General features: G+C 43.1%; 1 protein-coding gene across 6 annotated transcripts in view; it reads right to left on the minus strand.

Annotated features, from left to right (window-relative positions):
• The window catches only part of LOC115581517 (rho guanine nucleotide exchange factor 28-like), a 41,440-nt gene that overhangs the window by 1,234 nt on the left and 12,554 nt on the right, over positions 1-27,652 (minus strand). For 2 of the 6 annotated variants that reach the window (XM_030416661.1, XM_030416659.1), the window contains exons 9-38: positions 26,765-26,811; positions 26,118-26,184; positions 17,002-17,123; positions 16,457-16,824; positions 15,594-15,768; positions 14,999-15,110; positions 13,734-13,776; positions 12,262-12,351; positions 11,552-11,675; positions 10,674-10,818; positions 10,367-10,422; positions 9,488-9,545; positions 8,815-8,938; positions 7,946-8,076; positions 7,711-7,851; positions 6,955-7,205; positions 6,750-6,875; positions 6,523-6,640; positions 6,084-6,338; positions 5,922-5,998; positions 5,649-5,827; positions 5,435-5,532; positions 5,110-5,301; positions 4,072-4,203; positions 3,796-3,929; positions 3,663-3,710; positions 2,766-2,870; positions 2,494-2,658; positions 1,614-1,865; positions 14-389 (exon numbers count right to left, since the gene is read on the minus strand). In XM_030416661.1, the coding sequence (XP_030272521.1) occupies positions 14-389; positions 1,614-1,865; positions 2,494-2,658; positions 2,766-2,870; positions 3,663-3,710; positions 3,796-3,929; positions 4,072-4,203; positions 5,110-5,301; positions 5,435-5,532; positions 5,649-5,827; positions 5,922-5,998; positions 6,084-6,338; positions 6,523-6,640; positions 6,750-6,875; positions 6,955-7,205; positions 7,711-7,851; positions 7,946-8,076; positions 8,815-8,938; positions 9,488-9,545; positions 10,367-10,422; positions 10,674-10,818; positions 11,552-11,675; positions 12,262-12,351; positions 13,734-13,776; positions 14,999-15,110; positions 15,594-15,768; positions 16,457-16,824; positions 17,002-17,123; positions 26,118-26,184; positions 26,765-26,811 (4,311 nt within the window). Of the gene's footprint in view, positions 1-13; positions 390-1,613; positions 1,866-2,493; positions 2,659-2,765; positions 2,871-3,662; positions 3,711-3,795; positions 3,930-4,071; positions 4,204-5,109; positions 5,302-5,434; positions 5,533-5,648; positions 5,828-5,921; positions 5,999-6,083; positions 6,339-6,522; positions 6,641-6,749; positions 6,876-6,954; positions 7,206-7,710; positions 7,852-7,945; positions 8,077-8,814; positions 8,939-9,487; positions 9,546-10,366; positions 10,423-10,673; positions 10,819-11,551; positions 11,676-12,261; positions 12,352-13,733; positions 13,777-14,998; positions 15,111-15,593; positions 15,769-16,456; positions 16,825-17,001; positions 17,124-22,728; positions 23,027-26,117; positions 26,185-26,764; positions 26,812-27,652 lie in introns of those variants that run through there. The other 4 variants (XM_030416660.1, XM_030416662.1, XM_030416663.1 and 1 more) reach the window with 4 other exon arrangements.

Genomic DNA, 27,652 nt, shown 5'->3' on the forward strand with positions numbered 1-27,652 from the left:
GGGAGGAACTTACTGTTGTTGGTCCTTTGTGGCTGTGTGGTGACCCTGCTGCTGAAGGGGTGGAGGGAGTCATTCAGAGGTTGGGTGCAGCTGTGGCTGTTACTGTAGTTTGGGTATGTGTGACCGTCCGGAGGGTGTTTGCTGTGAGCCTGGCTCAGCAGGGTGTTGAGGCTGTTGTAGAGGCTGGCACTGAGGCCATGGTTGGCGGTGTAGCTGGAGCTGTGCAGAGGGCCGTCTGGGTTCTTCCTCGGCACAGAGAGCAGCTGGTGCTGGTTGTTGTTGGCGGGCTGGTGGAGGTGGTTCTGCTGGAGGGAGGCGAGTAAAGCCGTCTCGTTCTCATACACTGAGCAGCTTCCATCCAGGCTGCCAGAGCGGCTGTGGTTGGACACCTGGGAGATTGAAACATAATTAAAAAGCATCAGAGCAGGGGCGCCGTTTAGCTCAGTGGGTAGAGTGGGCATCCCATGTGCAGAGGCTTTGTCCTCGCTGCAGTGGCCCGGGGTTCGAGTCCCAGCCTGGGGCCCTTTGCTGCATGTCACTCCCCCTCTCTCTTAACCTGTTTCCTGTCTTATATATATATATTTATTAGGGCCGGTACTTTAACGCGTTAATTACGATTAATTAATTACACAAAAAATAACGCGTTAAAAAAATTTACGCATTTTAATCGCACTCATTTTTGCACCGCGGAACGTTTCTCACTGGATGAGTTTCAGGGGTACCGATTATACTGGAGCACCAGCTAACGTTCATGCATAGCGTTCATGACTTCAGACAACAACAATGAACGAAGAAGCAGATGAGACCGCTCTGGTTGGCCCCGTGGATGGGAAATTTTGTTTTAAAAAGCGGACGGATGGCAGCGTAGATAAGAGCACGGTTGTGTGCAAATTATGCAAGAAGGAGTTCGCGTATCACCGCAGCATAGCCAGACTCAGATATCACCTAAATGCTAAGCAACTATTTATTATGTTGTTGTTGCAACTGGCACTTTATGTTGAACTGTTTATTGTTTTGGCCAAGGTTATCTACAGAGAGTTGGACTGAAATTGATTTGTTTAGATCAGCTGTTGGTAAAGTCTGTTATGGCCTCTGAAGATAGATGTTTTCTAATAGTCAGGGTTTCCAATGTTCTGAATGTACTTGAAAGTATTGTGTTTTACTTAAAAAACAGTGTTATAAGTGTTATAGTTTACAGAAGGTCTACCTACCTATAGGCTACCTGAATCTCTGAAATGTATTCCTAAATAAGCTATTGCTACACTTTATGGCAAAAATTGCACTGGTCTGTTGGTCTTGAAAAAATAAATAAACAATGTTTTGTTGCTTAAGCTTCTGTATTCAGTCATTATTCAATGGTATACTAAAATCCATATGAAAAAAATTGCTTCTCACTTCTCAGGTCAAATATTTATATGCGATTAAAATGCGATTAATTTCGATTAATTAATTACAAAGCCTCTGATTAATTCGATTAATTTTTTTAATCGAGTCCCGGCCCTAATATTTATACTTAAAACAAAAAAACATCAGAGCGGACATTTTCATCTTCACACCACTTACTCCTAACCTTCTCAGCATGCCTGTCTCTGCTCCCTCCTTCCTTTTCTTACCTTGTATCCATCCAGTGGTATCGTAACAGGCAGGCTGCTCTGGCGGTTGTGCCTCCAGCTCTGCAGTAGCCTCTGCTGGGCTTCAATCTTCTCCTTCTCCCTCTCCACACTCCTCTGGCCCTCCCTCAGTCGCTCCAGATTTTGCTGATATTCCAGCAGCTGAGCCTCCAGCTCCTCGCGCTCGCAGCGTAGTCGCTCGGCCTCCAGGAGGCACTGCTGCTCTCGCTGCTCCAGCATGTTCTCCTGCTCACTCTAGAAACAGGTATGGAAGATGTACATCAGAGTGCAACCACTTATTATCTCTTCAGAGATCGGGTGCAGCTGTAGTTGTTACTGTAGTTTTGGGTATGTGTGACAGTCTGGAGGTTGTTTGCTGTGTGCCTTATGATTTCTAGTTTCTACAGTACGATTGCGGTGACTTTGAACAGTTTGTTTTACAGAGTATTAGATTTGAAACAGTTCACAGTTTTATGTAGAGTATTTTGCAATTACAAGAAACCAGATTATGTACAAGCAGAAAGTCCCACCCATGTTAAGGAAAGGAAAAGGATGTTATAACATTTTATCACAAAACACCATCTGAACTTCACTGGACAGGAAATACTAAAAATAACTTGGAGAGGTGAATTCACAGGTTACAGTTTCTGATGATCTGTGACAGCCTCCACTTTTTATTTCATGGAAATCGAATTATAATCTGTATGACTCTTTATTATCTAGTCAAGGGGAAAGCCTCTTCAAATGGTGGTGTTTTTAAAGTTTTCTAACTAGAAGATGGATTTGGATGTGATATCAGAAACTAGAACAGACATACAGGTAAGGCCTTAGTAAAGACAAGATTTCACTGAGACAGCTGAGAGAAAATCAGCATTAGGTTTACCTGTTGTTTCTCTCTGGCCAGACACTCTTTGTCCCAGCGCTGCTGCTCCTGTTTCAGCTTCACGTGGAGTTTCTGCACCTCATCCACCTCTTCTTTCTTCCTCTCCACACCCTTCTTTTCTACCTCCTCTTTCTTCTTATCAATGCTCCTCTGCCTCTCCTGCTCCTGGATAACCACAGAAACTGGTTTAATCCTTTCTGTCATTACTTAAAAAAAAGACAGCTTAAGTCTTTATTTCATTTATTTCAACATGATTATCATGAGACTGATACCAGACTGTTTTGGAGGGAAGTGAGCGTCCGGAGCTGCGGTCTTTCTCCTTCCAGGAGAAGGAGTTTCTGGACTTCATGGCAGCTGTCCTGGAGGGTAACAGCAGCCTGCCAACACAAGGAGGAGACAACTGATCACACAATGTAACTTAATCATTGTCAATTTAGAGATGGGGGGACCTATTGATGAGCCATTATTTTGATAATTGAATCTGAATCATTTTGAAACCCCTAAAAATCTATTTTAATGTACATTTCTAAAAAGTTGTAAACATAAAACTTAAAAAAGGAAATTAAATGGACTAAAACACAGTTATTATAGACAAATTATATATTTGCTATTCAGCTAAATGAAAACTTGACTGTTTTGTTTTCTAATATAATACATAACAAAATATCTATCATTATTTTGTATATTTTTATTTATTTATTTTATTTATTTGTTTATTCGGACATGTTAAAAACAAAATAAGACAATAAAATAAATTTAAAAAAAAAATACAAATAAAAATAATAATAATAATAATAATAATAATAATAATACAAAAACAAACAAGCTTTGAAAACATCAGGTATACAGCAAATCATTAAATCCCACCAGAAAAAAGCAAACAAATATTTCATGTCCGAAAAGGAGCAGATTTTTTTAAAATCTATATTTCATTTTTTAACTTTATAATCATTCTTGTGAAATCAAAAATTCAGATCACATAAATAATAAATAAAATGTACTTAAGTAACAAAACAACCTACGCATCCTATTCCATCCGGTATCCATTCAGTATATTGTCTTTGAACATTCGTTTGAACTTGAATATAATGAATATAATGTGAATCCTGCCCTTTCACAAAGCCAAAAATCCACTTGTGCCTTCAATCACAGATGTGAAACCTGCTCACCTGCAGACTATAGAGAAGCTGAGTCAGACTCTGGACGCTCTCTGCAACCTGCAGAAAACTGTGTTACTACAGAGGAACAGTAGTACATATAAATGTTATAAACACTGCTCATGGGGAAGTACAGCAGTCAAACCTTTAGCAATGTCCCTTTGTTGTCTCCTCTTCTCAGCTCGACAGCAGAGCTCCACAGTGCACTGTCCAGCCCCGTCAGCTCGCTGTCTGATCCAAGAGAGGTGGAGCTCATACTGAGTGTGCTCAGATAATCCGCTGTGGCAACATGAACAGGAAAGAGGGCCCAGGTCAGTGTTACTGCTTGGCCTGCACATATTTGAGGACTTCAGTTCACCAATATTGAAGTAGTATCGTCACAAAATGACTTTCAGATATTAAATGTATGTTTGTGACTCACGTTCAGAGGGAGACTCCTGGATGCTGCTGCCGTGGCTGTTGTAGCTGCAGCCCTCTGGTCCTCGGACAGGAGAGCTTTGACTTTGTACAGAGAGGGCATCTCGAGCCTGCAGGATGGTGATCAGGTTCTCTGCTGCAGAAGACATATATCAATAATAAAACTCATGAACAATACTTCTGTAAACAATTCTTGCTATCAAATGCTATCCATGACAACAACATAAACCTACAGTATACCATATCACTTATATGTTGTATGTTGTTTTTCCTCCAGATCCTTTTTTTTTTTGTTATAAAATTGATATACATTTTTAATTAAAACAAAAGTCCAATTTCTATTTGTTACGGAGCAGTGCCGATTTTAGTTGACTTGACTTGACTTGACACTTGATTAAAAGTCTTGCACACTCTCACATCAGCTTTTTCTTATTCTAGTTCGCGCTGGGTTGAGCTTTGCAAGGACGTCACTAAACTCAACACACAGATAAGAATGATAAAGGCGCAAGTCATCCAGTCCCAAAAGACCTTTTTTTTATAGCAGATATGTTGACTTTATGAGAGACTCATGCAATTACCTAATAAAATGAATGATTGCACAGTTCACTTAAGTGTCCCTGGAAGCTCTAACACAGTTTGTACTCACTCCTTCAGCAGGGGACCTGAAAATTGCCAAAGTTAATGGCATGCAGCCATTGTTTATGTTTTAAGGTATTGCTGTGCTTTTCCTGCCGTGACCAGGATTTACTGACAGGAAAAAATTCAATTCAGCAACACAGTCCTAAAAAGTCATATGGCTATGGTTATGCACCAGGGGCTTTAAGTAATTGGATACAAATAGGTTAAGCGTAAACTTACTAAAAGACTTTGGATTGTAATGTGTGGAAACACTACTCAATGCAATGACTAAAAAGTCAGCCAGAATTGTGAATTCACGTTTGTTTTATATAAGTCAAGAATCATAATCATCATTAGACTATAAGTATGTTCCCGTACTGATGCAAGACTACAGCATTTGTAGCCACGCAGCAGCTTCTTTTACCTTCTCTGAGAGCAGCTGTGAGCAGTGCGGAGGCCTGTCGTGGCGCCTCGCTGTCTGTGTCAGGTTGTACCAGCAGATGGCGATGTGGTACAGGTTCTGGCGAGCGGAGGGTTAACTCTGTGAGCTCGGCATAGAGCTGTAACTTCTCCTCCAGACTGTTGCAGATTTGCTGGTCCTGACCCAACAGTGTCTCTACACAAAACAAACACAAAGATAAGGATTTCCTCATTGCTCCATGAGATGATAATGATGATGATGATGATGATGATGATGATGATGATGATGACGATAAACTGATTAAATGTTGTGAAAACCTGAGAGTTACCTTGGAACTTTGTTATCTTCTGAACTCTCACTTCTGCCGCACGTCTGGCCTCCTCTGTCTCAGCACTCCGCTCCTCCTCTTCTTCTTCCTCAGGACAACTGCCAGGTGGACCAGTAGGTTAGATAATGAGTAACACACACACATGCACACGTTAACCAGACACAGATTTTGAATAGAAGAACAGACAAACACTGTGGACTTGACACACACACACCTCTCTACAGCTTGTCGTATGTGCCTCATCCACGCATTCCTCTCGTCTCTGGTGTTGGTGTGAACTTCGTACATCTCTGGTCCCACTGAGGAGGCGGAGATAAGGAACATCCCTCGCTCCTCATTGGCTACTTCCCTCACAATGAGCTTCTGCAGAGGGATAACAGGAGGCTTCTGGTCCTGAAAAAGCAGATATAACCCATGAAAATGAGTTAAAGGATGGAGAGAAAGTAACAGAGAGCTGGACACAAGGTGTTCTTCAGTTGAAGCTTACCACAGCAGCAAATACAAAGCGCTGATCTTTCTCTTGTAGGAAAACCAGAACATCGGTAAGCAGGAGAGCCAAGGTGTCTACAAAAAGAAGACAACAAATACATGTAGGTTGGAAATCTCATAAACTCAAAGGATCTTGTGGTGCAGATGACCTCTCACACACCTTTTAGACGTCCCGTGGCAGTCTTCCAGTAGACCAATCCTTTATGTCGTAGATCCCTGTGTTTGCTATCCAGGTCCTGTTTCCGAAACACTTTGTCGTTCTTTAGCTTGGCAAAGCTCTTGTTCTCAAGCCGAGCCAGCACTTCCTGCAGCTCCTGACACTTCTCATACTTACTGACAGTCAGGTCGACCGCAGTGATGATGTCACGGATCTGAGCCAGGGCACTCGACAGGTCGGAGTGGTCCTGACTTCCTTCTGTGGGGAAAATGAGGTAACACAGAGGACATATTAAAATAATACTTTGCACTGTACGAAACACTGTTTTCCAATCAGAAAGCACTCAAAGTACACACACAATATGTGTTCCACAGAATATGTAACAGAGTTAGTAGTTGCATATTTTCATGATTTTGTTTAGGACACAATCAAGCTGACATACCCTGAGTGTACTGTAATATCCTCTCCAGCAGCACTGGGTACTTGGTGATGCGCTGAGTGACCAGCAGGATGAATTCTGGCACCCCTCTCCGTCTGACCAGAGAATTATTGCTCTGTTGCTGTAAGCAGAGAAGTAAACACCACAATGACGACCTGTATCATAAGACATTTCATTTCAGAACCTTTATGTTAAACGCACAGGAGTTTCTCCTGGTTGCAGGAGCTTACTTTGACGAAGTTTTGCAGTTTTTTGTTTTGTTGCTGCAGCTCTTTGAAGACATTGACAGCCTCGGTGTGATGGCTACAGAACTCTCCATACACCTGCTTCATCTTCTCTGCATTTTCATCTGAGAACTGGGAAAGAGGCCATAAGACACTGACTATTGAACATGTTTCTGTGTATTCATGTGCATGAATGTGCACATTCACCAACCTGCTGAAGCAGTACATCTCCAATCTGATGGATGAGGTAATTTCGGGGGTTCTCAGGTTGGGTTGCAGCCTGTCGGCGTTCCTGCAGGGCTCCAAAGAGGTTTCTGTGAAAGAGCAGGAGGGGGTCCAAGCAGGGGAAGATCCGGGCCACACTGTCCCAGTTGAGCTGCAGCTCCTCAAGCATGCCTCTCCTGAAGACCTCTGACATGACAGTCAGGGTTTGTATGTGGTGCAGCTCTGTCTGCATCAGCTCTATATTGGGGTATTGAGAGTGGATTAGGGGCACTGAAATAAAAGCGCATGTTTACAGGTGCAGATGGTGGAAATGATGTCACTGATTGAAATAAACTTCTGTGAACAATGATGTTACCCTGGCAAGCCAATGTTTGGCTGAATCCCAGTGGAACCACAAAAGGTAAAAGTGGCTTGTTAATGGCTTCAGTAGCTAATTTCAACAAATTCCTCCAAAATAAGACATTTGTGTAATAGATCTGCCACGTGCGATTCCAACTTGGCAGTTTGCACAGTATGTCTGCCAGCTAGCAGAGCTTTTTTTAGTCATTTTGATCAAGTCCAAGCCAAGTCTCAAGTCTACATCTCTGCTAGAAAGCTATTACTGTAGCCTGAGTACTGAAAAAGTGGTTCTTTGGTTACACCCACTGAGGTTTGACTCAATTAATGGGATCTTCTTTACAATTACAGACGCAGTATGCACAGCATATAATATAAAAAACTGTGTTAAGAAGAGCTGTCCCACCATAAATAACATCCTGTCGTTTAACAGTGCGCCTGTCGTGTTGCCTGCAAAAGTCGGGACCGACCGCCAGACTCCAGGACTCCACCTCAAGTCCAAACAGGTCAGCTGAAAGGTCGCTCAGTAGAGAAGCAGCAACAGCATCTGCAGGAACAAAAACACAATCCACTGTATACTTATTCTCAATTTCATATGTGTGTAGGCATGACAGATTATGATGTAAGCTTGTCTTTCTCACCCTGTGCAGTGATCGGCGGCTCTGTTGACGGGGGAGTCGCTGTGACTGGAGTTCCCTCGTCAGACAATGAGCTGTTCGTGAAAGCTGTCCCACTGCACTCACTGTCTGCTCCTGCTGCATCACTCAGTCGTCTGTGCAAAACACAATACGTTAGACCTGAACATGGACATTTTTTAAGATGAAGGAAGGGTTTAATTACTTAAAGGGACATTTTACCACAAAATCAGAAACATATATTTTTCCTCTTCCCTATAGTGCTATTTATCCATCAAGATTTGTTTTGGTGTGACATGTTGTACATCTACTTATGGACAAGAGCTTTGCGCTAATGACAGCATGGGATGTAACAATAATGGCATCCTCCTTGGCTAGGCTGTAATGTTAGCTTGGATATCTGGCCTTTCATTCATGAGCTGATGCAGCCAGTGGGTGTAGTTTGGTGGAAAGAAAACCGTTCCAACATTACAACTGCTCACAACAGCTTGTTTGGTTTATCTTGAGTAACTGGGTAAAGATATCTGAAAAGAGAGGAGTTTTTTAAATACAAATATTGGGACTTTGAGCACGAGTACCATCAAGTTCCATCTTACTGGAGAGAGGGAACACATCTCAACAGCCGATATCTCCAGAACTCAGTGACTCACACCAAAACAATCTAGATGGATAAACAGATTAAACGTTTCCACAGTTTGGAGTCTGAAGTCGAATTGACCGACACAAAAACTCACTGAAATCTCAAATAATGAATTTAGCTTAAAGTTAAAAGTAGAGTATGTTGACCTGAAGAGTTAAATATGGTCACATTAAAAATGTAACAAACATCCCCCTGATGTATTCGTTTATGTACAGTAGTAACAGTGCCATCCTACCTGCTGTCTATAGAGATGGAGAGGCTTTTGCAGAGTGGGGCGACTGTTTCTTTCTTCTCTCTGGTCATGGTGGGAAGTGAAGCGGAAGAGGAGAAACTGGCTGGAGAGTTGTCTTTCACAGAGGCTGGAGGGGAGACAAGGACAAGGAGCAGGAAGAGGAGTCAGTCAAACCTTGGAGGCTTTCCCGTTCTACAAATAAATACTTTGACTGTCTGTTTTGTGTTCAGATGCTTTGTTTATATCTTTGATTGTAACTGTAACTGAATTATAGGGCTGCGAGGAGGTCTGCGTTTCCCATCCTTTGTTATGTGACTGGACACTGACCCTACAGCTGTGACGACAATTAGCAACTGAAGCCAACTGGGTTTGACTGCGTCACCTTTGTCAGACATCCAATGCTCAATACATCAATAACTAAAATGATCCTGTAGATATAAGAGAAACACTCAACCTCTGTACTTGTGCACAAACACACACATAAACACAGTCCAGGCCAGATCCCCCGCTGAGATGGATTAAAATTTAACTTTTTTCCCTACCAGGGAAAGAACAACAGGGAAGAGAGGGAGTGGGGGTCTACTACAGGAGAAATTAGGGAGGACAGGTAAGAACTTAATCAAAGACTAAGGGAGGACAGTACGAGGGGGGCGGCATGCCGTAATTTCGGACTCACTCTGTGGGAGAGACAAGGCCTTGCTTTTCATCAGCAGCGCATTCCTTTCCTGCGGCTTCTGAGGAAACACATAATCATATTAACATCAACAGCTGTAAATCATCCTTGTGTTTCAAATATCAGATTGTTAGGATTGTAACCCAACAAATTCATTCAATACCGGAGGCTATTTATGCCGAGAGTAGAACATCAAAGAGCTGCCCCCTCAGATACTCTCGTTATACATCATCAGTTTGTGATGTTTGTCACATAACGGGAGTTCCTCTGTCACCAAGTGTTGGAATTTACTCTTCCTGTTGTACCCACTTCCTCCCAACCTGTCTCAGCTAACTGATTTATTTATTTTGTTGGTATTTAGCCTTTGTTAGGTGGCAAAACTGAGTGAGAGAGGAATCACAGTTACAGACATCAAGCTCAAATAATGCTACATACTTCCTTTTCCATAATGCCATGTATGGCATCTTTTTGTTCAACCCTTTCTGTTACAAATGTGTAGTCTCTGCAGTCTGTTTTTGGTTTCAAAAATTAATAAACCTAATAAAGGCTCAAAAGACATAATTCATCTGTTTGCATACTGACCTGTATGCATACATTGGTAGAATGCACCTTTAATGTCTCCCTGAGAGATTGTCTGTCTTGTGAAATGATGCAGTATTTTAATAGAAGCTCAATGCGAGTCTTTGATTCCTACAAATAACTCAAACTGACTGAGTATTGTTTGTACTTTGGCTGTTATCCATGACAACAAGTAGCCAGAGACATTCATCGTCTGTCCCCAGCAGCTGTTTTTAATGTTTGTAAAGTAATTTAGAGTAAGTACCATTACTTGAAATCATGTTGGATTTGAGTTCACATGAGTTGCATGGTGTTGGCAATTACCTTCCCACAGGCTGTGACAGACTCCCGACAGTTTTTATGGACATTCAGGAAACAGTCTACAGACAAAGGCAGATGAAATACAGGTTAGTTTTTATGAGTTAACTGATAGTAAACAAAATTAACACATCGCTGAGGTCAGTGTCCAGATGGCTGTCAAACAGCCCTGCTCCTCGTGATCCATGCTGACTTCACATCATCTGCTAAACAAAACATCATGGCAGCACGTGCAAGGAGATTTACAAAAACCCTAAACAGTTCTACCACCACAGACATAAAATTACAACAGCACTGACAGTACGGCACTTACTGGAGCACTGCAACAGCTCCTTCCCAGAAACAGACTTATCACAGGCCACACAGAGAGCAGGACCAGATGGAGACACGGGAACAAACTGGTGTCCGTTAGCGGCTCCTGACTTCTCCTTTCCCTCCTTCATCTCTTTCCCCTTCACCTGCAACATGAGTCATAGATATTTTAAACTCACTCATTCATCTGACGTTTACTGCAGTTAATGCCACAACATGTGAACCACCATAGTAGAAATAACATGACTCTGAGCAGCAGGCAGGAAGAACTTCTTGCTGAAACACACCTGCTAAAGTGCCGCTAGTGGAGATAAAGAGGCCTCTGAGTGAGCTTCTCTGTTTACTTTGTTAAGGTCCATGGAGACTGGCTGCTGTTGTGGGGGATCCCTCTGTGTACGTGTGTGATAGTGCAGTGTTTATTTTCTCATCAAACTTAACAAGGAAGTCTAAGAGTGCGTGTTTGTTTTTTGACTGTTCATGTGCATCGCTTGTCTGTGCATACATGGAAACATGTACTTGAACAGACGCGCACGTGTTTATGAAATCAAAAATATACTATGGAATGTGTTTTGGGTCCTCACGCTGAGTGGAGGGGGGTCTACGCATTATGTAAGAGGATATTTTCACTGTGTCCCGTTGCTAAGGCCATAAGAGAGGGGATTTTTTTCCCTGGCCAAATAAAGGCAGTGTGCATAGACAATGGCTCCCCAGCACAGGAATCCTGACCTGGCCTGTCTGAAAGGTGGTAAACCTTTTACTGCGCTACTCCGGGAGGCCTTTTAGCTCTGGATTTCTTATATAAAGTTCAACTTAAGGGATTCAAGCATGCAGGGGAAACATTAGCCAGCAGGAATCATATTTTCCACTGTGTTGCCTCACCTTGGTCTTGTTACGAGTGCTCGACATCCTGCTCTTGAGGAAGCTGAAGGTCCGGCTTACTTTGTACTTCTCAGACTCGACCTTAGACGGGATTATGTATTTGTCCCACTCCTCATCCTCGATCCTGTTTAGGTGTGAATATTTTAGTCAACAATCATCACAGCTTCTCCTTTTACTTTGGTCAGTGGAAGACTGTAGCATTCAGGCCCAACATGCACACTCTTGATAAAACTAAATTTTACTTTACTACTTTTAACATTCAAGAGGAGCTGGATTGGTGTCATGCTGGAAAGAAAGAATGTCCAGACAGTCTTCCAGGACCCCCAGTCTACAGACTATTACTCTTAACAACATGCTTGGCATGCTTGGAAGTCATTATGGACTCTAGTGGGTTCTATTTATAGTGTGACCTTGTCAAGATGCAATTAATAACGTGTCAACTATTGACAGCAACTTATGCTTGTTACACTAAACATTCTTGGTCAACAGTGACAAAACATACAGAAGAGAAACATGCAATGTCACATGAAACCTATACTATGTCCAGAAGTGTTAACATAATCTGCTGCTGAAAGTTCATACATGACCACATACAGCTGCAGAGAATCCATGTGGTTAATGGATGAGTTGGGGAGTGGTTTCACAACAGGGGTTAGAATGAGTTAAGCCACACATGCATGGCTGTGAGGCCATTTTGGTGAAAAACATACTCTTTGAGGAACTCTGTGAGGGTGAGATGTTGGAGTGATGCGCTGCTCTCCTCCTCTGCTGACTGGGCCCGCTTACGGAAACCCAAAACCCTGCATGGATAATACACACCTCAGACCAGGTTTGTGTGTTTGGGCTCATCAGGAGACATCAACATCACCTAAGATTAGAGTCTACAAACCATTTCCTGACTCAGTAAGTGTGTATGGAAATGGAGGATGACTACAGGTTTTACATGTGGATAGTCACATAGATGTTGTTTAGGTAAAATATATAATGTAGTAGCCAATTGCTTAAAAGCATACTTTGTAGAATATGGCCAGAATTCAAAGATAGTTCCAAAAACATAGGAGGCAGCATATCCACAGGGTTACCGACAACTGCTGCTCTTTGCTAGCTACCTTTGGCGAATTATCTCCTGGCTCAGTTAGCTGTGGAGCCAGAGGCCTAATACGATGTATCAACTATACAAAGCTTCCAAGAATGACTCAGGTCAGTTTGAGAGCAGGAGATACATTACAGAGGTGATTTACAGCGGCTCTGATCAAGGCTCTGACTTCAGGATTGACAAGACATGGCAGGCGGGGACAGTAGAGGCATGGAACGGGAGGGAAGCAACAAATGTGTATATATATCAGTTTAGTAAGGAAAACAGAAGTACTTTGTCCCTTGAGATTTTGGGACTTTGTTTTGCTCATTAAACACAACTGAAACTACAACTCTGCGACATAGCACATTGACTACATAGACTACATGGGCACCTTTGATAATGTTAATCTTTATAATGTTTTATACAAAAATTCTGGCCGTATCTTACAAATTGCTCCTATAAGGCAGAGGCAAAATTCTAGGGATATTGACATTGTGAGGGACGAAATGGTCGGTGAGTTTGTTCAGGCTAGTGTTGTAGTATTAATATGAAATATTCTAATGCAATAATCTAATGATTTAACATGATAATCTAATTGCCTATTATGATATTCTGAAATGTTTCCTCTGTTAGCAATGCATGGTTATTAGCAAAATGTATTAGCACGTGATACATTTACGAGGCAGTGGGATGAAATCAGCTGTAAAATGAATATGGATGATGGTAGATATGAAATGACAGCAAAATAAGTCACATGTCATGATTGTCAAGCAAATGTTAATTCAGTACACCTGTGATCTATAAGCAGGACACATACTACAATATGTACACAAAGCAAATTAAATATCATTGATGTTGCTGAGGTCTGGAGTCCCGGAACAGCCTGAGTTTTGTTGTTTACTCAGGGTTATTTTGAGGTTGCAATCAGAGCGTATTCTGGCCCCTGTTCTTGCTACAGGAAGTATGTCACATCCTGCACGCTCAGACCCCAACCACAAGCTTTATACTGGGAATACACATACTGGTCAACACTGATGCCTAAAAAAAGGGAGGAACATGTGAGCACAGTTGAGTGTAATGCTCATGAAATGACATTAGTTTTACCTCTTTTCTCTGGGAGTCTCAGTCAGGCTGAATGCTCTCTGCTCTGTAGGGTAGAGTAACAAGGACAGGCAGATGAGAAAGGCAGAAATACATGTCAATAAAAATGAAGACATTATTACAGATTAAACGTGAATCAGCCCAGGGGATAGAAAACCATAATCCCTGATCAGAATTGAGTTAGAAGACACAAGAACCCCTGAAAAGAATCTGGATCCAGCAGACCCCTACAGAGAAGGAGCAAACAAAGCACAAGAGTTTTGCCTTGAAAAACCAGATGACATTGAATATGGAAAATTAAAACCAAGAGGGAAACAAAATATGTACCCGAGTCGAAACAAAACAGAACCCTCAGAGTAGAAACAAGTCCTCCTCCAGATGATCTATGAGAGTTACGTAGAGAGTATTTTTTCCAAAGCCTCAGGATATTAAAAAAAAACACGCTCTTAAGGATTCAGACTGCTACTTATCGGTCATTATATGAATAATTGTTTAGATGACTATTGTTTCATAACTCAAGATTTTACAAAAAGTCTTTGGAGAAAGTCTGCTCTTGATCTCCCAGCATGTCAAAATAATAATGTTCTTCTCTGAGACAGTGGTTTGTGCATTTCACATCATGCGTGCTGCACTCACCACCAAAAACATAATCTCACCACAGACACAGAGCTGCACAATTTGGGCCACAATGAGAAACATCATTGTTTTGCACAACTGTGTGATAAAAATATCTGGGAGAATCATATTCAATAGTTTCACTGCAGATTTTCCATCATGGATAAAAATACTTTCAAATTACACCAGATCAAGAAAAATTTAAATACACAAGATATGCCTTTCAGTCGTGATAACCACCAGTTTATCCCAGAGCTCACCAGAAAAAAGAGTGAAAAGACACGCTGTTATTTACCCACAGGCCAACCAGCAGGGTATAAGTTGCTGTTTTTCGATGTTGCTCTTGTACTTACTAACTTGGTTGAGACGAGAGAGGGATTTAGAGAGAGATAAAGCTTGGAGTAGAGAACGACTGCCGCCGCTGAATGCACCATCTACATGGGACAAAGCATGGCCTTAATGCTGCACACTCGCATGAGCAGTGGAGCCTTATCAAAGCAGAGCTGACACTAAACACATATACACTTATAAAGAGGTTCAGTTGATTTATGACACCTGTCTGGTCTGCCCCCTCTTAGAGGAACATGTGTCCGTTCAGCTGGCTCCTGAGAACAGAGAGGTCACAGAGGCAAAAGGGGTCACAGGTCACTCACCTTCTGCCAGGTCGCCGACGGTTGCGTCTCGGTTTAGCAGCGGCCGTGACGGCTTTGCCTTGGGGGAGGAGTAGGAGTAGGAGCGTAGGCGGACCTCGGCCTCCTCTGGGTTCTGTATAAGAAAGCAAATCAGAAGGAACGGATCAGGCAGGACACTCTCTTCATATAAATGACTTTTGTTCACATTAATTATCTGTTGACAGTCTGGGCTTATCAGCCCATAACTGGCTGCCATTGTGTCATGTTATGATCCGTTTTAGCGTTTTATCGTGCATGTGATGTGTTCTTACATTAAAATCTCCTGCCAAAAATGTTTTAAACGATAACTGAATGAAAGAATGACACAGCAGGTCCGTTCAGCACATCATGTCACATTGGAAACTGAAGACAGCAGTGACCTGCTCAACTGTCAACTTAAAATAAAAGGTCAAAATGTGTCTGTTTAAAGAAACAGACAATCAGTAGGAATAATCCAAAAGTTGTAAAATCTCTCTTCTAGAGGGCTGCATGGTCATAAATACAGTGTTTTAACTAATTGATTAGTGTAAAGAAGTGTCTACTGTCTCAGGACACAACACCTTTAGTGACGGTGTACCTTGGTAGACTGGTGTGTGCTGTCAGAGTGTGTGCGGTTAAAGTCTGGTGACGCATCGAAAGAGTCCCTCTCCTCTGCCGAGCTGGTTCGCAGGATGGCCTGCTGCCTTAAAGATGAGCAGGGGTACGAATGTCCCAGTATGTCGTCTTCTCCGCTGTCACACTCCAGACTAGGACTGTTCACACACACACACACACACACACACACACACACAAGCACAAATGCCGATGCAGGATTAAAAAAAAATGTAAAGTAGTCTGCAAGTATGATTGTGATTCGGCAGATTTAAAACCTTTAAAACTTAGGCATACTACTTGATAACATGCTGACTCTGTGTCTGTGATGACTTCCATTATGTTGCACAGATAAGTGGAGATGAACTTGAATGACCTTAAAATCACAGTGGGCTGTCATCAAGGCCAAGTCCAGGCTACACTCAGACATTAAACTGTGCAGCATTTTGCCGGCTTCATTGCTCACAGAGGAGATCCTACAGCACTGAGGAAACTGGAAGGAATGTTCAGCAACTTCAACACACAAACAGCTCAATTGTGTCCAGGCTTCCTGTCACTTTCCGCACCTTCGCCGACTACAATCGTAGCGCAAAACGTCACGAAATGCTGTTGCCGAAATTCCACACAGATGATGCTTGGTTGTCTTAGTCTGGGTCAGTCACTGGAATGTTTTTGGTTCTTGTTAACAAGAGTGCATAACAAGTTTATGCATGAGTCCACTATAATTTGTGTTTTATTCTCTCACTTGAATAAAAACACTCAGCCAGTTGTGAGCTACATTGAGAGCTTTATAAATAGTGAGTGTATTTGTTGTCCCTTATTCAGTAATGAACAGCAATAGAGTCCTACCTCAGGCCCCGGCTCGTCTCTGTCAAGCTGCATCCTCTGCGATTCAAAGCAGGAGAAACTGGCAGGCGCCTCAGTGCTCCCTCGAGCAAGCGGAAGGGGGAAGCCAGTGGGGAGGAAGGGATAGCCGGGGAGGAAGCAAAGTGAGAGGGAGAGACACGAGGGGAAGGCTCCCTGTGATTCTCCAGGCCGGAGCCTTGGATTCCCCTCTCGCCGATACGTGGTGAGGATGGGTGCCGGTTCTGGGAGCAGTTTTTCGAGTCAGGGGGGTTCATGGAGAGGGGGTGCCAGCGTGGGCTGCCAACATGGGGCATAGGGCTGGCCTCCTCCTCCTCCCCTGGAGAGCGGTATTTAATGTCAGCGTCATCAACCTTGAACAGAAAAGCGAGAAAGTGAAGGAACCATTTCACAGGCTGGTTTGTGGCTCCTGGAACGGAACATTTTACATCATATGAGCCGAAATTTGAACGTTACGAAACACACAGCTGACGTATATAACTATACACATTGTATACTTTTACCTAGACTGAATAGAACAAAAGACTCACCTGGTCAACCAGCATGGTGTTGGCGTACACTCGGTCTTTGCCATGTATCATCGCTGACAATCTGGCAGCTGCTGCCAGAGTCGGGGACGAGGCCTGGTTCTCCCTTATGGGCTGGTTTTTCTCTACAGCGAGGAGGGGGGAGCCACAGAGAGTGAGAGAGAGCGAGAGAGAGAGAGAGAGCGAGAGAGAGCGAGAGAGAGAGGGGATTTTTCAATATTACATTTGGTTTCCACAGCAACACCAAATAACTTCTCACAAACACGGGAAGTGACATAGACATCCTGGGCAGTTGCATGTCATTGTTCGGTCTCTGTGCGAGTGTGTATGTGTCTGTCTGGCTCTTTGCACACACACGTGAATGGGTGTGTGAGTGGGCATCTGTAGCCATGTTTTCTTCCCCGCCCTGCCGTTGATACGGTGGGTTAGTGGAAATAACTCCCAGTGAGCACACAGTAGCATTGAGAGGAACCCTTTGGACACAGTAGAGTCACTGTGAGCAGCAGCCTGGCTTTCTGCTGTTTAACAGGGGAAAACAGTCCTGCTCTCAAAACACACACACACACACACACACACAGCACCCTCTGCACAAAACACAGCCGCTCCACAACACAACTTCTGAGAAAGTATTCCAGGTAAGAAACAACCTACACATATGAGCTACCAGCCAAAGCACTCCTTACAACAAACCTTTGAGGAGGCCCTTTATCATATTTTGTTGGGCTTACCTGCAAAATTTACTGAAATATACAAAATTAAACAAATAGACAAATATACACTTTTATACTACATGTCCAACTCAGGAATATGTAAATGTCATTGTAGATGTTAGGCATAAAAAACATTTAAATAAACACAGTATAAGCAGTTTTTGGTGCTCATACAGTATACATTGCAAGTCTGTGCACTATATCTTGTATATCCTTAGGTACATGTGATGTACATAGTCTTTTAAATTGAATGCTCATGATGCACAGTCCTGAATAAAAGAGTAGTACTGAATATGAGCTTGGAATTGTCAGCAGGTTTGATTCTCTCAAGGTCGAAAATGAACTAAATTGTAAAGCCAACATGGACAAAAAAGCTTTTTAATATGCTCAGTAAAAATGGAAAATAGAAGCTCAAAGATGTCATGACAACCTCTGTCAATGCGATGTGATTGAAAGCTCCAAAACAGAACACAAATCTAATGACCCTTGAGGCGAGATTGTTTTGTGCTGTTTTCGAGGTCAGGCCTGTAATTCACATGGTTGTGTTCAGGCAGTTGTGGCTCAGGAGGCAGAGCAGGTCTTCCACTAATCTCTAGGTTGACTGTTAATTTCCCACTCAACATGTCAGAGCATCCTTGGGCAAGACACTGAACCCTTAGTTGCTCCTGATCAACAGGCCAGTGCCTTTCATAGTAGCTCCCTCTCCATTGGTTGTGTGAACGCAAGTCCAATTGTGAAGCCCATTCTTCATATATGTTTATATAATCTACTTGTATCAGATATGTTGTAATCAAATGTGTAAACTCTGTGATTTTGTTGTTCTGTTCTATGCATACATCTATTGCACATTCGTTCGTCCTGGAAGAGGGAGCCCTCTGCTCCCAGGACAGAAAGAGGGCGAGGGAGGGAGGTTTCTTCTTCCTCTGGGGAGTTTACGCTACTTTACTACGGACAGAGGATGATGATTCACCGTACAGACTGAAAAGCCAAATGAGGCAATGCGATAGTGATTTTGAAGCTATAATAATAAATTGCCTTGACTTGACTTTTTAACATAGAAAAGCTTAGGTGCAGTTCATTCATGTAAAGTTCCAGATGTACAGTAGTTCACATTGTGTGTTAAAATACAAAATATTGTATGAGTTTTCTATCTGACTACTCAGCAACACACTCACTGTATGGCCTGTGTAGTTATTTTTAAAAGGCTGATTTTGAATGCTGTCTAAATCACTGACATGAGACAGGATTCTGGACAACTGACTCATTCACTCTTATGAATGTTTACCTGCTATTAGTCCACCATCAGTGGATAAATTACAGGTGGCTTCCATCAAAGGAAGACGTGATACTCACTGGTGTCTCTCTATCTCAAAAAGCCCTCACGGGAAAAACTACCATATCATCCACCAGAATCTTTTTTTTCATCAGACTTGCTTTATGTTCCACAAATCAGGTCTGAATTTGTAAAGACTGCTTTTAATTCTATTCCCCCTTACTCCTGGAACAAAATACAGCACCTTACTAGAATAAGACAAGATAACTGTATTTAATTTATCATTCAATTATTTTAAATGGGGCTATTGTTATTTTACTTGATTGATTTATTGATGGTTTGAAATGTGTCTCCATCTCTTCAATGATGAATTTCTTGCTGTACTATTGCTAAACAGAAAGATGTGATCCCTTTCTCTTTGACTCACTGTGGGCTTTCAAACTCAACTACAAACTTCAAGGGACTCATCACACAACAACTCATGAGCAGTCAGAAATAAAAGCCCCCCCTTAGTGCTTCAGTGGAAGCACACAGACACAGCTGACGGTTAAAGTCAGCTGCTAACAGGTATGACAGCATGCAGTGTGCATTTGAAGTGCAGCAATGGAAAGGGGGTTTCACAATCTGCATAGCATTCACTGGAAAAAAAAAACTCACCACATCAGCATACCGTAAGAACAGTGCAGTACTCATCACACTAACCAGAAGAGGCAGCCTCATTAGCTCAGTTATATTATTATGTCCCTAATGACAGTCTCACCTTCCACTGGCCAACAATGCCAGCCGTGCATAAACATGTCTTTGGCACTGCTGCTTTCAACTAAACTCCTCAAGCAGATATTAAACCAAGACTCAACAGTCCTCTTAAAAAACTCATCCACAGTTTATACATCGTTGCCAAGCTGCCAGCACCACAGTGTAGGAGGAGAGAAGTCCAGCATTTGTAGCAGAGAATAAATCAGACCAACAATTGGCTGTGCTTCCTGTAGGCGGTGAGTCCAATAAATCTGAGAGGCAACAGGGAGACACTGATGAGGACACCAGATGATCCCTGTTCCATCACAAACGTGAAGCTGAACCACTGCAGGATGCAAAGAGCATCATATCTCCCTGAACTTAAAAGTACTGCGACTGACTACTGCCTGAATTCTGGAAAAACATATCAACATTACAACCTGTTCTTGTGCTGTTCAAAAGAAAGTCTGCATCCTCTTAGTTCCACATGAAAGCAAAACACTGTACACAGATCCATAATAGCTGCACAAAATCATGTTAGACATTCTACTCTGTGTCGCAGGATTAGAGTCCAACATAAAATCCAGAAAAGGGGGTCAGATCTTGGATGAGGGTCAAACCACTGTTTGAAAGCAGATACTGTTTCATATGAGCCCACTTAAGGAGCTTGACGGACAGGACTAATAGTTAAGGTTCTGGGCCGGGTCCAAAACCACAGCTGGCTGCCACGGGCCCGATCATTCACACACCTCTGACCCATAAACGCTGCCTCAGTGAACATTACTGTCAGGGGCTGCGATCTGTGTTTAACATTAGTTAACTGGGGGAATAACAGAGAAGCAGGGAGTTCATATTACTAACAAGTTAGAGCTGCACAAAATCAATCTCACTGCCGGAGAAGCTGTCGTTCTTTCGCTGAGGCAGAGAGCGCTGTCCGCAGGTTGCCATTTCAAAGATGGTTTTTAAGGAACATGGAGCAGTGCGTGGGGCTATTTGTATAGGATTTCTGCTCAGAGAAGGTATATTTGGATGTGATGTGATATTCAGAGCGTGTCCCTGAGCGAGAGCCAACCCTATACAGTAGCAGTGCCTGAGGAAAAAGAGACAGCTCGAGCTTTACAGAGAGCCAGACAAAGACCGCAGTCACTGCCAGGTTTCCAGACCAGGGCAGTTAAATGCAGAGAGTGACCCTTCAACCCCATGCACACCCCTGGGAGAGAGAGATCGAGGAAGGCAGGATGGAGGAGGAGGGGTGGTGGTGGTGGTGGTTCACAAGGGCCCTTTCTCAAGGTTTTCTCTCTCTGGAAACTGCTGGTGTGATAAAAATGGCAAAAACAAAAAGTTCAAGGTAAACAGAGCATCATAATTGTTGATCATGTAAACACCTCGGCTTGTTTATTATGAGTATTAATGGATTATTTATCCATGCTCTCCCTTTTCAATGACGTAAGTCTCTTTTTAAGCTCCACACTAAACAGCTGTCACCATAGAGAGAGCTGGGAGAAATTGGTCGCAGAATGAAACAACAAGCTGAGTCTGAAAGAATCACAATAGAAGGTGTTATTACCTCCCAATAAGGAGAGGTAATTGTTCGACTTCAGTGCTCGTGGAGGGCCGTTTAAATCATTAAAACAATTGTCCACCAAAATCCACAAACCAACTCTGAGTTATGACACCTGCAGTCAAACATCCTGGTCCAAGCATCACACTGTCCGTTCTTTCTGTGTTTACATTCGAGTGCGTCACCCGGGCCTGAGAGATCCAGGAGGAGGTAAACCCAGAGTGAGCAGCGATCAGTCCTCAGAGTGAAGAAATAAACTTGTGGCCGTGCACACCTGAAATCACATTTCACTTTGCAGGTGCATTGTTACACCATGGCTGTTTGACTTCTGAAAATGTCTAAATCCACCTGGAGAGAATATGGATGGTTGAAAAAAGTTTATATAGCGATGCTATTTCTGCTCTGCCGGCCAACAGCACAGACAGGCCAGTGTGGATAAAATTTGCAGACGTCAATCACAATTAAGAAGCAATAACATGGATAATCTTGCAGAGTTTATGGTGAAAGATGAGGAAAAGAGCACTGGAGTTGAGCCATGACACAGACATGGCAGTAACTTGATCTTCCTCTGTCTCCCTCTCTCTCTTTTTCCTCCTCAAAAACACACACAGTCACTTGCACACAGGCAATGAACTGTTAAACCATTCTGGTTGAATTTTGCACTATTTTAAGCTTTCTCCTCAGCTCTCCCATGACTAATGATGTAGCAACAAACTTGTTTGCCAAGTTTAAGCACCAGGATTAACCAGATTTTGGTTTTCAGAGAGTGACAATTAACTGCAGCAAACACTGAGCTCTGTGAACACTTCAGTGACACATAAAGAACTGATCATGGCGATCAAGTGCAGGTGCCTGAGCAGTGATAAATAAGTTCATTGACCCTGTACATCACATGAAGCCGGGACTCCTCAGCGGGGGTCATTCATGCAAACAACAGTGTGGGCCGAGGATGTCAAAAGCCCCAAACCACTCAATCAGCCTCGAGTAGACATTTGACATTCCCCAACATACTGTCAGATATCAGGTTACATCACTGGCAAACATGAGGTTATCGCACTCTGAATGACATTGCTGCAGAGGAGTCCTGTGAATAAGCGTATGTAGTGGCAACCGTCTAACTTTAACTGTATTGTTCCACAGTGAGCAGTGAGACGTGTCTGCCAGGAGGGCAGTTCACCATCTGTGACACTGATGTAGCTATAAGAAAAGAGATGGAACTGGGAAAGACTGTGTGTGTGAACAAGTTAGCCATCTAATGGCACAGCAGCTCAGTAACAATTTGTATGTATTTTAAGAAAATCTATGCAATATAAAGTGACATTGTTGACTTGAATGGCTACGCATACAAGTAAGATATAACTGTCAGTGTGACAGGATGGAAAAACAATTATTTTATGCATTTATAATGTAAGATTCTCACATTTATCAATCAGAGCACCACTCAGTGTTACCTTTTTTGCCCGTCTTCCTGCGCATCCTCATCTTTGGAAACGAGGGCCATGAGTAGTTGAAAGGAGAGTCAGAGTCAGAATCCATGATTTGAAGTCTTCAAGGAATTCTTCATCCAAACGCCTCAAGGCGTTTGATAAATAAATGATCAGCGCTTTAGTTTAAATCCATTTCACAACAGCCGAACTGACCATAGCCACAGCGTTCACTCGTCTTTCTCCAGAGCCCCGCTGTAGACACTCTTGACACTTCAGGAGCGAGCCAGCATGTTCCCCTCTGTCTCCCCTGAACACCCCTCCCCCTAAAATCCACCCCTTCCCCCTCCACAACTCTACACCAACTGTCCGACAGAGCCGGGACCGAACCCTGTCTTCACTCTCTGCTCCTTTTTCTTGAGCTTCCACCGTATCTACAACTTTCCCTGTCTTTTTGACTACTTTTCTCAATTCCCTTGCCAACCTGTGGGTCTCCAAGTCTTCCTCTGTTCCCCCTCAGTCACTCATCTACCACACACAGCACAGAGGGAGAGAGATCAACACATGCTGACAGGAGCAGGGGGAGGAGTGTACTGACGGCCGGAAAGAGTGACTGAAGGAGGGAGAGAAACAGACAGAGACAAAGTCAAACATAGGAGTGACTTCAGAACCTACAGCGAAGACAAACACGAGGGCAGACAGCTTAGTGGAGGTGAGCTGGGAGAAATCATTAACCCTGTGAGTTCATGATTGTCTCAGAGATGTCTACCGAGCTGCACACTCCAAGTGCAAACCATTCAACCAAAATATGCCTGGATGCCACGTCTGAAGAGAGTCCTTCTTTCTCTCCGTCTCCATATTTTAGCATGTCAAAGCCAAGCTGAAGGGGGGAAAAGGGGTTTGGAGCGTGGGTGGGTAGGGAGGGGGGGTAGACTGCCAGGTCAGCAGCCTCACCATGGAGACAGCAGTGAGAGCCGCTGCTGTTTTCTTCTTACACGCTGTTTTTTTTTTTTTCTCCCCTTTTTCCTCCTCTTGCCAACTCGCAGGCGTACAGTGCTCCATTTGAGGACACAAGCACTTGGTTCTGCTGGAGGTGGTAAAAGTGAGAGAATGGGATGGTGAAAGGTGTTTAAGAGACAACTTAGACAACGGCACTCTGGAGAGAGGCCAAGCACGGGTTTATAAATGCACATAAACGAAGGAATGTGATAAAGAAATGGGGGGGTGAGAGGATTTTTGTGGGCAGAGAAGGGAAACAGGGGTACATTGAGACTATAGAAAGAGGGTGTGTGTGTGTGTGTGTGTGTGTGTGTGTGAGTGTGCGAATGAGGGTGTTGGCACTGTTGTAGTGAACATTAATGCTGCCTTTGTGGGGTCTGTATGAGGTTTAATCCGTTTTTCCGTTCCCCAATTAGATCCCACAGCCGGGGTCGGAGACTCTTGTTAGCGTTCCTGCCGTTGCAACTCATCGTCTGTTGTCCCCCTGCCAAACTATCCATATCATAAATCCCTTTCTCTTACTCGCTCTCTCTCTCTCGCTTTTACCTCTATTACACTGACACACACCATTCTCACACTGCTCCACTCTCCTCTCCCTGGGGATCTCAACAAGCTGCTGGAAAACTACATTCAGCAAAGCCCTGGCAACCCCCATTCAGATACAAACACCCCCTTTTTTCCCCACTTCCACATACCCCTTGCCCCCTTCGGAGCGCTCTTCCCCACCGCATTCTCCCTCACAAAACACACAAGTGCACGCAAACACTGACGACACGCACACACACAAACAGACACAGCAACCTCCTTCCCTTCTTCAGCTGTGGAGAGCAGGCTGAAGTGGCCTTTGCTGTTTGTTCACTAAACTCACATTAAAATGTTGAGCGGGGGGAAAGGGTGCATGAGTCTGTGTGTGTGTGTTTGGTGTGTGTGTGTGTGTGTGTGTGTAGGTATTTGGGGGCAAGTTTGTGTTTTGGGTGGGGTATTTGAATTTTGGGGGCATGAGGAGGGCAAAGGTGGGGGAAAGAGGAGGGACGTGGAAGGACACAAGACAACCAAGAGAGAACTTGCCGTCTTCTTCGTGAAGGGTTTAAACTATTACTATGACATTTTAAAACCTTGCACAACCTGTGGTGGCAATACTGTATCTCAGTGCATTCACGCCAATGAAGTTACAGTAATTTGAAGTTGAGAGAGGAAAGAGATGACATCAAGAAGACAGCGGGAACATGACAGCTAGGCTCAAAATTCCTCATCCCTCGCCGAAGCTCCGGCTGCAGAAGTTGTGTCTGTCTATTTGATGACGCATTAGCTGAAGCGAGGCAGCCTGATAAAAACAAGGCTGGATTCCCACTATGTGTTTTGCTTCTATGTTTAAAAAAAAAAATAAAAATCCTGCCGGTCACTCGTAATGCCCAGCCGCACAGGAATGTCCAAGGAGAAAGTAAAATTCTTCAAGGGTCAAAAAGCATTGTGATCCTGAAAAAATGACATGTATAAAACCTGAGTCACCCTTTAGTCTGAGATGTTATTTTACTCAAACATGGTACTGAAGGGAAACTTGGGGAAACAGGATCCGAGTGGCCAGTGTTCTGTCGTCTGAACCGCAAAAAGCATTTGAAAGGATCGATTGAGGTCACGGGCAGGGAATCTTCAAAGACGCACTCACACATACACACACACACACGGAGTAAAGAATGGCTAAACCATATAGCATGGAAAACAAAACCAGCCACAGGAAGTTCAGATTGCAGATGTCCAGTGCCAAGTGTTATAAAGCCTGAAGCCTCAACTGGTAACCACAGCATTCTTACACTGAGGCATCAGACTGCTCTGCAGCAATACAGGCCAATTATTAACCCGCAGGATGTTCCCACTCTCAAATCCTCCTCTTTCCTTCCCGTCCAGAAGCGGATCAGAGTGAAGCCACCTTCAGCCGCCTAGTTACGGTTCATTTCTGCTCCCTGTCAATGCTGGCAGGAAGGGTATGACTCAGGAGAGCTCTCTGCATGTCATATTAAAAAGATTCCTTCTCATTGCCACAATCCCTGCATGCACCGAGTGACAAGACTCTAAAAACTCCAGAGAGGGGGGGCAAGACAAGCCAGCGGGCTGAAATGTGATCCTACAGTCCACGGGGATGGTAGACAGCCGTAGCCGAGGATTAGAGTTGAGTTCCAAGTTCTGTTCAGGAAAGGAAATGCTTCCTGCAGTTGCACTTACTTAATGATTAGAAGCTACTTGGCTGATTTCCAATGACTATAATGCCACCTAAAACAACAACGATCAATTTCAGTCTGCTCAAAATCTACAGCTGAGGCACTGCAAGCTCCAAAATCAAAACCATATCTAAAAGCAGGCTTCTGAGAAAAGTAACCTTGCCTGGGAGGAAGTTTAAAAATAATATCAATAAAAGTTACCAGGCTGCAGTCGATCGTCCTCTTCGTCCTCCTCGTTCAGGCAGAACATCAGTGGCTCCTCGTAGTCCTGAGTGAAGAAACAGGGAACCTTTCACCAAACAGCAGCGAGACTTTCTCATCAGACTATAAGCACACCACAGAAACTAAAAAAACACAAGTAGAACTAAGTACAAAAACACAAGTGTTTGGTGAGTGTCTAAGATCAATTAGGTAACCATCTGTACCACATAAAACAAGTCCTATCGGATGACTAGGATCATGTGCGCACGCCACACTTCTCCAAACATGAAATACACACTTGACCAAACACACAGCCGGCTATTCAGGGGCGTGTGCAAGGTGCCAACTCCAACACCTTGACAATGAAAGTGAAACAATGTGGGGCATTGAGGGCCTTGTTCCTGCTGTGACCACTAGCTATACTGAGTGGAGCTTTGAGAGTTTTATCATTTGAAATTAGATATATGGGATTCTTTTAAGCAACACCTGTCGTTGAAAAATAGAAAAATAGTTCTGGAAAGGTGATTCTACAATAGGTAAAGCTGTTCAGGCACAATTTGTTGGGAGATTAAGAGCAAGGGTCGACACATTTTTAGTCCAACACTTTGTGTATGTGAATTATTATGAGAAAGTGATCAAATGCTCACATTTTCTTCTACAGCAGACGTTCCCCCGTTGATATCAGAATACAGTGCTGAAAGAAGAGAAAACATACTCAGACGCAGCCATTAAACTTCAAGAAGGTCTCAGTATGCACAGATGTTTGTTAGCCTTTAACGATGTATGTACCATGTAAAGTCTTATTTTTCTTCTCATAACCTAACCGTGTGGCCTTGATCCCGTTTTGTTCATTTAACTACCATGTTCATCCCAGATCAAAGGACACGGTGTGTATGATTAAACGCCAGAAAAGAAGCAGCGACACACAGAAATTAGTGTTTGGGTGGTTTTGATACTAGGCCTGGGGTCATGTAAAAAAAACATAAAGGCAGGAAATGTAGGAGAGGGAAGTAGAAGCTGCCAATAAAGGAGAAATAGTCAGGGACAAAAAAATTACATGTGTGGATGAGAAACAAAAAGCAAATGCTGAGGAAGGAGATGATGTAAAAACACTGAACAACCTTATATTGACAAAGGTCTTTCTGTGCCTCAGTGTGACGCCATAAAACACATTCACTCAAGTGTGATACAGTGATGCCAGCTGGCTCTGATGTCGCTCCACAGCAAGAGGGAGATAGAGACAGAGAGGGTAAAGAACAATCTTATAAAAGACACTGTGACCTTCTAAACTCCATCTGGGTAACTCATTAAATATTTTCATTTTATTACTGGTCTTTTAAGGCTTGTGTGCTTGAGTTCACGTGTATTGTTTGTTTGTTTTAATTGTTTTATCTAAGACTGTGTGCCCATCAAAAGACTGGCGTTGGAAATTAGCCTCAGCTATATACACTTACACAGGACATATGACACTGCTTTTGCTGTCAGTATTTTTGGGTGCTTCTCTCATGCAAGAATTAGAAAAAATAAAAACATAA

Source organism: Sparus aurata, chromosome 5, assembly GCF_900880675.1.
Source record: "Sparus aurata chromosome 5, fSpaAur1.1, whole genome shotgun sequence".
Taxonomy (NCBI): Eukaryota; Metazoa; Chordata; class Actinopteri; order Spariformes; family Sparidae; genus Sparus; species Sparus aurata.